The 9,534-nt window shown below is 56.5% G+C and overlaps 1 protein-coding gene and 1 non-coding gene across 2 annotated transcripts; both read right to left on the bottom strand.

Moving 5' to 3' along the window:
* Positions 1–4,625: 4,625 nt before the first annotated feature.
* Positions 4,626–8,035, bottom strand: RPL18A (ribosomal protein L18a). The gene is made up of 5 exons (XM_030304326.1): positions 7,943–8,035; positions 6,467–6,646; positions 5,704–5,833; positions 5,003–5,112; positions 4,626–4,783 (listed from the first exon to the last, which is right to left on the bottom strand). The coding sequence occupies exons 1-5, from the start codon at positions 7,958–7,960 to the stop codon at positions 4,691–4,693; spliced, it is 531 nt and encodes a 176-aa protein (XP_030160186.1). The 5' UTR covers positions 7,961–8,035; the 3' UTR covers positions 4,626–4,690.
* LOC115509509 lies at positions 5,215–5,347 on the bottom strand. The gene has a single exon (XR_003967397.1). It is a non-coding gene; the product is annotated as a small nucleolar RNA SNORA68 (small nucleolar RNA).
* Positions 8,036–9,534: the final 1,499 nt, after the last annotated feature.

Raw genomic sequence — 9,534 nt, 5'->3', positions numbered from 1 at the left:
TTCGCTGGTGGACCAGAGGGACTTTGGCCACTGGAGGCTCGGACCTCGGTGCTTGAGTCCTGACTTGGTCTCCCCAAACTGGGTTCCCTCCTTGCAGAAGCGGGAGGGATCAAAACCGCGGGGTTCTAGGCGAGGGTACCGGAGTCCTCCCCAAGCCTCTGCCGCCCCCTGGTGGTCTCCTCTGGTCGACACACGCCACTCTCGCTTGGTCCAGCATCTCCCCCCCCTTCATCCCTTCGTGTCCGGCGGGGGGGGGGGGGGGGCTGCCTTCTCGCTCCCTCTCGGCGAGCGGTGCGGAGCGGACCTGCACCCCGCCCCACGGGACTCCCATTCTGCGGCTGCCACACGGGCATCTGTTGCCCGCTGTCATGCACTCCTCAACGCGGGCCAGGAGGGTGGGGAGGACACCGACTTCCTTTCCTTCCTCCGCGTTCATGCTTTCCAGGCCCGGCCTCGCTGCACCCTCCTGGAAAATCTGGTGGGAAAGAGGAAATCCGGGTGGGGATCCCCGTCCCCAAAAGCCATGCAAACGGATGCAAATATATGCAAACCTTTGCAGAGCAGGCCAACTAGTCCTCATCGCCACGGGGGTCCCGGGAGCGGTTACCAGCCCCTGCCGGCCTTTCTCTACTGTGAGGTGGGAGGCTACAGACTGACGCTCGGGCTGAGGCGCATTCATTGAGTGCCTACTGTGTGCGGAACCATGCCCCGGCTGCTGGGGGCGCAGCAGCATCCAGGCGGACCCCTACCGCTCACCGGCACAGGGCACTGACCCAGCCAGCAGACGACCGCACATTTCAGAAGCTGACGGGTGACAAGTGTGAAGACAAGTCGGAGACGGAGCCGGCCTGGGGGGCGACTTTATGTGGGGCTTCGGGGAGGGGAGCTCTCTGAGGTGATTGCAGACCTGAAGGCGGGGAACGAGCCAAGCTTGGGGGGTGGGGGGAAGGGCACTTGGGGCAGGGGGAACAGCCAGTGCGAAGGCCCTGAGGTGGAACAAGTGCAATGAGCAGAGTGAGGACAGGGAAAGCCACGAGGGACCTCGAGCCTTGGTGAAGCGTGTGGAATTTACTCTGAGGGCGCTGGCGGGGGGGAGGGGAGGGACCGTGGGCACTGGAGAGTTTGGAGCCAGAGGGACCTAATGAGATTTGTAGATTCTGAAAAGCCCACCGCCACGTCCAATCAAGGCAGCGGCTGTGTGGCGGGGAGGGATGGGTGGATGGGAACGTGTTCTGGGAACCCTGAAGAGGTGTGTAGGACCATCTTCTCGGGGGTTCGGGGAGCAGGGTGGTGAGATTTACCTTCCCGGACTGTCCAGTTCCCATCACAGAACAGGGAGGGGGCAAGCAGGACGCAGCCCGGTGGAGGAGGAGGGGCAGGGAGACCCTGAAGGCTGGGCAGCTGCAGTCTGAGCGCACAAGGGACTGTCGCACGGGTATCTGTTGTCCCCAACCCTGCCTGCTGCCCAGGCACCCTCAGTGCTCCCACAGCTGTACCCTCCCACAGGCCGTACCCTCGCCTGGTTATGAGCTACTGTGGCTCCAGCATGACCTTCCGGCTGGCTGTCTTTGAACTTCTACCTTGCACTCAGTAAAAGCAAACTTTTTTTTACTAACAGTGCTGCGTGCTCTGTGAGATTCCACGATTCCTACATCCTGAGGACCCCAACAGTTCTAGGATTCCACAATTCTCGGTCTCTCTTGGTTTCAGGATCTGGGTCAGGTCTTCTGGGACCCCCACTTGTCCCACTTTTGCCTTGGTGCCCACCCTTGTCCCTGACGGTCCCTGACTCAGGAGTGAGGGGCAGCTCGTGAGGTCTCTCCCCCAGGGCTCCCAGCCCAGGAATGACACTTGGCACCTGGACAAACCCAGGGACAGGACCTGGGAGTCTCAGCACCGGAAGCAGGAGAGGCCCACCATGGCCTTGCGGGTTCCACATTCTTGTCCACCTGAGTTGGCTGGGTGACCCCAAAAGAACCTTCCCCTCCCTGGACCCCAGCCAGCCAGAGGGTTAAAAGTCCAAGAGGCCAGCCCTATCTCACGGGCCTCACAACGAAGGGCTCATCGCCACCTACTCTGGGCTTTTGCTCTGCGTGGTTCCAGCACCTCACCTACCTCTGGAGACTAAGGGCCCAGTTCAGCGGTCTCCACCTCCTGCCAGCATCCTGCCAGCTGCTCTGTGCAGGGTCTGTGGGGTGGGGACACAGTAGAGGGGTCTGCAGGCAAGAATGAGTAGATGGCCGGGGCTGGGGGGGGGGGTGAACGAAGACATGGAAGCTAGGGAATTGGGGTGCACTCGTCATCTGTTCAAAGGTCCCTCAATAGTGGGACTGACCCCACCATTTGGCTGATTTGGGCAGAGCCCTCCCAGCCAGCCCCCAGGCTGTAACACGGATAGTTTGTCAAGGCCCTGGCCTTCCACTTTCCCAGTGATGCATCCAGTCTCTAGCTCACCTGAACTATCCCCAACCCCACTTCACACAGAACAAAAGCTGAGTGGGTAGTGACTAGCCCCAGGCACAACCATTAGGGCCACCTCAAGACCAAGTCACGATTGACTGAAGGGCTCCAGATTCCAGTCCAAGCAGGACTGGGGCTCCTTCTCCATGTTCTAATCTTGCAGACACAGGGTCAGGTGTCCAAGGCCCTTCCACTTTGCTGCTCAAGTGTGGCTTCTCGATGGCCAAAGAGGGCCGCTGGCGCACCGGCCATCCTGCCTCTATTCCAGCCAGATGGGGACGTCCTGGAAATGGCAGACATCACCACTGCTAGTATCACATGATTACTCCTAGATGAGAAGGCTGGGAAATGGACTTTTTCTTTTTTTTAATTTTTTTTTCCACGTTTTTATTTATTTTTGGGACAGAGAGAGACAGAGCATGAACGGGGGAGGGGCAGAGAGAGAGGGAGACACAGAATCAGAAACAGGCTCCAGGCTCTGAGCCATCAGCCCAGAGCCCGACGCGGGGCTCGAACTCACGGACCGCGAGATCGTGACCTGACTGAAGTCGGACGCTTAACCGACTGCGCCACCCAGGCGCCCCGAAATGGACTTTTTCTTTGTGGGGGGCATCTAGATACAGAGACCCAATTACTGAGGAAGGAGGAGGAGTTTCTGCCCGAAGTCCCAAAAGATTAATGAAATCAACAAGGCAAAAAGTTCAAAAACTCTAGCCTGGCTCCCCAAATATACCTTAAGAAACATGAAGCGCCCTAGAAAAGTATTTGTACCATCTACGGGGAAAAACATGTATTTTTCACATCTTCCACCTACATACATAAAGACCTTTACAAAACAGTAACTTAAAAAATGACCCGCAGTCCCGTAGAGAAATGAGCCGAGACCACACAAGTGATTTTTACTTAAAGTGCCCACCTCCTAAGAAAAAAGCAAATTCAAATCCTAAGAAGTGATTTTTCTTTAGCCATCGAAGCACAAAGGCCTGGAGATGGGAAAGAACCACTCGAGAACAGCAGGCAGGGCAGCCGCGAAGGTCTCAGAAGCCTGGCACCCCATCCTCAGGGGTCTTTCCTGTGACAACGGCTGGCTGTGCACAAACCCTGGCTTGGGTGCCGCTCCAAGCATAGGTGGAGTTTGAAAGGACCTGGTCTTCTGGAAACCACTCAGACTGATCATGCCGACTAGCCCCCGCCCCCCAAGTGGGAGGGGGAGGCCGTACCCTCGCCTGGGACACTCCAGCGCAGACTGCTCCCCACACCCCACCCCACACGGACTTGCCCTGCCTTCTTCTCACTCCCCGGCTCCCCGGAATAGAAGGCGATCCTGACTGACCTTTGCCCCCGGTGCCCGTAGTTGCGACTCTCCCCAGTACTGTCAACCGAGTAAATTAAATCTGCTCCGTGCCCTCATCTTCTGAGAACATCAAGACTCAAAGGGCCGGGGCTGCTCAAGGTCACACACCGAGGACAGATGCCTCCCAAGATCCTTGCTCCTTCCTGGCTGTGTCGGCCTCCTGACGGGCTCAGCCAGGGTGGGATTAGCTTCATGCCTAGAATTCCCCAGGCTGTAAGCGGTTGCCTGGAGACAGATACCCAGTGAGTCCTTCACCTCCTTGGGCAGGATTAGGGTGTCCTTTGAGGGGCCCCCAAGCCAGTGAAGGACAAACTACCACAGCTCACAGCCCTCTCAGGTGCCCCCTCACGTCTGCTCTGAGGATCCCGGAACCAGAGACTAGGGTTCTAAGCCTGGAAGGGAAAACTCGTAGGTGGAATGAACCAACCCTAACATCCCGATTCCTTCCAGGCATCCAAGTGCCACAGCTTACCACAGACGTGGGGAGAGTTGAGGCCTGTGCCTCACAAGGCAGGTGGAACAGGTTCAGGGGCCAAACCTTTTGGCCTGCAACACGCTACAGAGCTCACAGCAGAGGGCCAGTCGATGGGGCTGAAAAATGGGCCCTCTGGCTCCAGGACCCGGCCCATGACAGCCCCTTGCTGGATGAAGTCCCAGGGGGTGTGGCCTTCTCATTTCTAGAGCTCCCCTTCTGGAGAAATCAAGTGTCTGGGTCCCATTTCAAGAGAGAAAGACCCCTCCCAGAGCAGAGAACTCACAGCTTGGCTTCGCCCTTTTGAGCTCTGCAGGGTGTACAAAGAATACAAGCTTGTCTGAGCACCCGGGTTTTCCCAAGGAGTTTATTTGGGCGGACCTGGGGCCAGGGAGGCTCTGCATCTAAAAGAAGGTGTTGGGCCTCTTGGTGGTGAAGCGTGGCTTGTGCTGGCGACGCAGGACCCGGTGGGGCAGCGGGAACTTGATCTTGGAGTCCTGTGACAAGGAGAGATGGGTGAGGGGGACGAAGCCTCTTAACCTTTCTTCCAGGGGCCACTGAGGTGTGGCCACCCCCCACCGGGCTCCTGCGTCAAACCCAGTGCCTCCCTGCAGCTCCCAAGGCTGGGGGACAGGGGAGCAGCTAGGCCAGCTCCACGTTCCAGGGGAGACCCCCCCTCAGCCCAGCCCACCCAGCAGGGCCCCCAGGGCACTCACGTGGAACTGCTTGACTGCCGGGCGGCGGCACTTGCTGGCTGCGATCTCCTCCACCTTCATGATCTGGATCGAGTGGGCCCGGGCACGGTGCCGGGCACCCATGTCTCGGTCTGCAGGAGGGTGAAGGTGAACGTGTGCCGGGGGCCCGCGCACTCCTTAAACCCCCCGTCAAGTACTGACCCGGAAGGACCCCAACAGGCGTGGGCTACCAGGGTTGTAGAACCTCTCAATTCACTTTGAGGAGCACGGCCACAGCCCCCCAAAGGCGACGAGATCAACTTGCTGTCAGCACCTCTGTTTAAACCGCTATTACAAGAAACAGCAGTTCTTGGGTTGAGGTGCTTCGGTTTTGGCCCCGGCAGGCAACCTGCCCTGGGAGCACTTGGGGCCACTGGCACCACATCTGTTACAGACAGGGCCCCGGCTAGATTCTGGGTGGGAATTATCGCCACACGAGTGATCAACTCCAAAGGTCCCCCTGCTGCCAGGCTCCAGAAAAAGATGCACCCGGAACATCCTTTCCACTCCCGTCCCCTCAGCAAACACAAACACTGCCTCTGCATCCCAACCACCATGCCTGGGACCACCCACTCCCCGTCCTGCCTCAGTCTGAAGGAATGGGAGGACACAGGCAGATGAGCTGCAGACGCCTGCGAGGTGAGTCTAAAGGAGAAACCCGGTTGTGGCCACCGGAAGCTTACAGCACTGGGTGACGGCGCCCGCGGTCGTCAGGTCCCGGTACTCCCGGTACATGTTGTGGGTGCCGCTGCGGGAGTCGTAGCGCAGCCAGATGCCGAAGTTCTTCACCCGCAAGGGGGATTTCTCGAACACCTGCCAAAGGAACTGGCTGAGGCGGGCGTAGCGAGCGGGCTCGAGCCCAACTTCTACTACCCTGGCTGATCATCTGCCCCTGCTGCTCCAAGGACAGCCCAGCCCCAGGCCTCTCCTGCGCCTATTTCCTAGTCTTTGAATTTTAAAGTACACGAGGAAAACCTGCTGTCCTAGGACAAATTCCCACCGTAACAGCCGGGGGCACACAGGAGTCCAGGCTTGGATATTCCCCCCATGTGGACCACCAGCTCCAGGCTCCTCCCAAACGCCACTCACCCAGGTCTATCTAGACCAAAAACCAGCTGCCACCCTGTGCGGCCATATGACGCAGAGTCCAGTGCCCAACAAACACAGCAAACATGCCCAAGTGACGGCACCTTCGTAGATAAGGTCCAGCAAAGGTGCGGGCCTCAGCCAAGGTGTCCCGGCATGCCAGCCACACCCTTCTGGGCCTTGGGCTCTTTCGTTAGGAAAAGGGCACTGAGGGATCCGTCCCATCCTGACCTAGGGCCTAAACAGCACATACGAACAGGCCAGGGGTTATGAAGTCTGGGAACTCTGTGCAGTGAGGAAGGCCCCCACAGGAACGTGTAAACCCACTCCAGACCTCACCCTGTCTCAGACGCCCCGTACCTGCCCACAGTAGACAATTTCCCCTGAAGACTTCTTCATCTTCTTCAGCTGAGACACAAAGTACCAGAAGCGGGACTTGGCGACAACATGATTAGGTGCGAAGATTCGCATGCGATACAGCGGTGGAGTGCGGCACTTGGGGGTGGGCAGACAGCGCCCCACCACCTTGTACTCTCGCAGCTGAAAGAGAGACAGGGGTGAGATGAGGCCTGACCCAGAGCTCTGAGGCAACCGTGAAGATTGACCCTGCTCCCTTTCCCAATACGGAGCAGGAGAGCGAGAAGACTGTCCCCTCCCAGGGCATCCGTGTGGAATCCTGATGAAGGAGCCACGCCACTGTCCCAGCCTTTCCACAACAGGGGTTGAGGGCAGGGAGGATTCACTAAGGTGCCTGTGTACCCTTTGCCTCGGCTCCAGAAAGCTGGGCAGGGCTATCAATCTCACTGTCCTTCCTCCTTCCGTTTACATTCCTGGGAAAAGCTGAAGCCTAGGCCTGCAGCCTCCTAACTCCGTTGCATCTTTGCGGCTCACTACGTCTTCCCAAAGTTCTCTTCCACTCGGGGGCCCAAAGACAGTGACCAGCCTGGGATCCCACAGCACGCTCCAGGCAGAACCAGGAAAAAAAAAAAAAAAATCCAGTGCCCTCCCCAGCCCTGGACTCTCAGCACCGCTGCCACGGGACCTGCAGCTACCTCAGTTTTCCCAGCAGCAGTCCAATGGGTTTGGACTTCCCAGTGGAAACTCCCTGTTTACACGGATGCACAGACAAGTATGTCGGCCAAGGCCAAACTCTGCGATATAATACAAAGGAACGTATCTCTCACGGACTTGCCGTTTTACTTATAGAATAGCCCGAAGTATCACCAACTCGGCTCATACTCCCACCTCTCAATCTGACTCATCAGCCCCGCGGACCACCCGTTCAGGAAGGGACCGATGCGGCTGGCCTGAGACTGGAGGGCTGTACATGACCCCCTTGGTCCCGGGGACTTGCTCTTCCATCTCTGCACCACAGCGCCCTGATTTCACCTAGCACTTGTCACAGATAAGGCTCGCACTCCCGGTGTCAGCTCGGGTTTATAGTTTTCTTCTACTTCTCACAGCCACGCCGAGAGGAGTAATATTATTGCACCCTCCCACTGGGTCCTCTTCGCCAATGGGAAAACTGAGGCTCGGAGGCTCAACAAGGTCCCGTCGGTCGAGCGTCCAAGTCGCGCAACTTGTCCCTTCCCCCGGAAAGGAGGCCCGGCCTCTTCGGGCCCCGTGATTTCCAAGCGGGCCGGGAGCATGGCATTAGCCTCCCCACGCGGCGCCCGCTATGGCCGCCATGTTGGCTGCACCTGAAGGCAGTGGCGCGCGTGGCGAGGGACGAAGCCGGGCGCACGCTCCCTCTACCCGGCCCACGCCACCTGCCGGGGCCCCGGATTCGTTCCGCACCACACTCCCCGGCCCCCTGCCCCACCGCGCTCGCCTTACTGTGCCCGAGGCCTTCATGGCGCACCCTCCGCTCTCGCCGCCAGCCAAGAAAGGAAGTGGCCGCCCTCGCGCAGCCGCTCACCAGGACTTCGTTGACGGAAGTCCCGCCTCCCGCAAGCCGCACGCCCATTGGTTTGTTGGCCCGGCGCTCAACCAGATCTGCTTTTTCATTGCCTCCGGATCCACCAACCTCACACAGCCCCGCCTTCGTTCGCAGCTAGACTACAACTCACAGGAGGTAGGTCTACTAGCCCCTCCCCTTCCGCCTTGACCGGTAAGGGAGCCTGGGAGTGCCAGGCACGCTGGGAGTTGTAGGCGGCCTAGGGGTGTCTGGGTGGCAGTCCGAGCGTTCCACTTACCGTGATGCTCTTGTGTGGAATTTATTTGTTTGTTTCTTTCTTTATTTATTCGTTTGTTTTTAGAATTTATGTCTTTACTGCTTTATATTGCATGAAGTAGCTTTTCTAGTGTAACATTTTAATTCTTTTAATTGTTTTTTTTACTATATAATATTTTTTATTATTTTTTTAAGATTTTATTTTTTAAGTAATCTCTGTACTCAAGGTGGGGCTCTAACTCGCAAGCAGGCACCGTGAACGTACTCTGTATATTTTTGTTTTGTTTTTATTTTCCTTTTAACTTTTTTTTTTTAAGTTTACGTGTTTATTTAGAGAGAGAGCACGAGCTAGCAGGGGTGGAGGGTGGGCAGAGAGAGAGAGGGAGAGAGAGAATCCCAAGCAGGCTCCACACCAGCAGTGCAGAGTCTGAGGTGGGGCTCGAACTCACTAACCACGCATGACCTGAGCTGAAACCAGGAGTCAGACACTTAACCAACTGAGACACCCAGGCGCCCCAAGCCTACTATATATGTGTGTGCGTGTGTGTGTGTATGTATATATATATTTATTTATATATTTATGTATATTTATTTTTGAGACAGAGAGATAGAGCATGAGTAGGGGAGGGGGGCAGAGAAAGAGGGGGAAGCAGAATCCAAATCCGAAAGCAGGTTCCAAGCTCTGAGCTGTCAGCACAGAGCCCGACGCGGGGCTCAAACCCACAAACCGTGAGATCATGACCTGAGCCGAAGCTGGATGCTTAACGGACTGAGCTACCCAGGCACCCTCAAGCCTACTGTATTTTTTAGGTTATTTCCTTAGTGGATGCTCTAGGGCTTCACACATCCATCGTTGTTTTGTTTGCTTGTTTTTTTGTTTTTTAGTTGATTTATTTATTTTGAGTGAGAGTAGGGGAGGGGTGGAGAGAGAGGGAGAGAGCAAGAGAATCCCAAGCAGGCCCCACACTGTCAGCACAGAGCCTGACATGGGGCTCAAACTCACGAACCTCAAGATCTTGACCCGAATTGAAACCAAGAGTAGGATGCTTAACCAACTGAGCCACCCAGGCGCCCCTAACACATACATCTTAATTTACAATCTATTTACGATTTATGCTGTCTTCATTTTAATGAGATGCCAAAATGTTACTCCTACAGTAGCTCCTATAGAGCTCATTTCCTCTTCCCCCTTTTGTCCCTAATTATTGTTATTATTGTGCTATTACTGCTATACATATTACATCTCTTATGTGTT

The sequence above is a fragment of the Lynx canadensis genome, chromosome A2 (genome assembly GCF_007474595.2).
Source record: "Lynx canadensis isolate LIC74 chromosome A2, mLynCan4.pri.v2, whole genome shotgun sequence".
NCBI lineage: Eukaryota > Metazoa > Chordata > Mammalia > Carnivora > Felidae > Lynx > Lynx canadensis.
The sequence above is the reverse complement of the archived record's forward strand: the minus strand, read 5'-3'. Positions and strand labels throughout refer to the sequence as shown.

Coding starts and splice junctions, on each gene's coding strand:
- RPL18A (XM_030304326.1), bottom strand. Junction 5,113..5,703: donor GGGCGCCGTCACCCAGTGCT/GTAAGCTTCCGG, acceptor ACCCTCCTGCAG/ACCGAGACATGGGTGCCCGG. Junction 4,784..5,002: donor CGGCAGTCAAGCAGTTCCAC/GTGAGTGCCCTG, acceptor TCCTTGTCACAG/GACTCCAAGATCAAGTTCCC.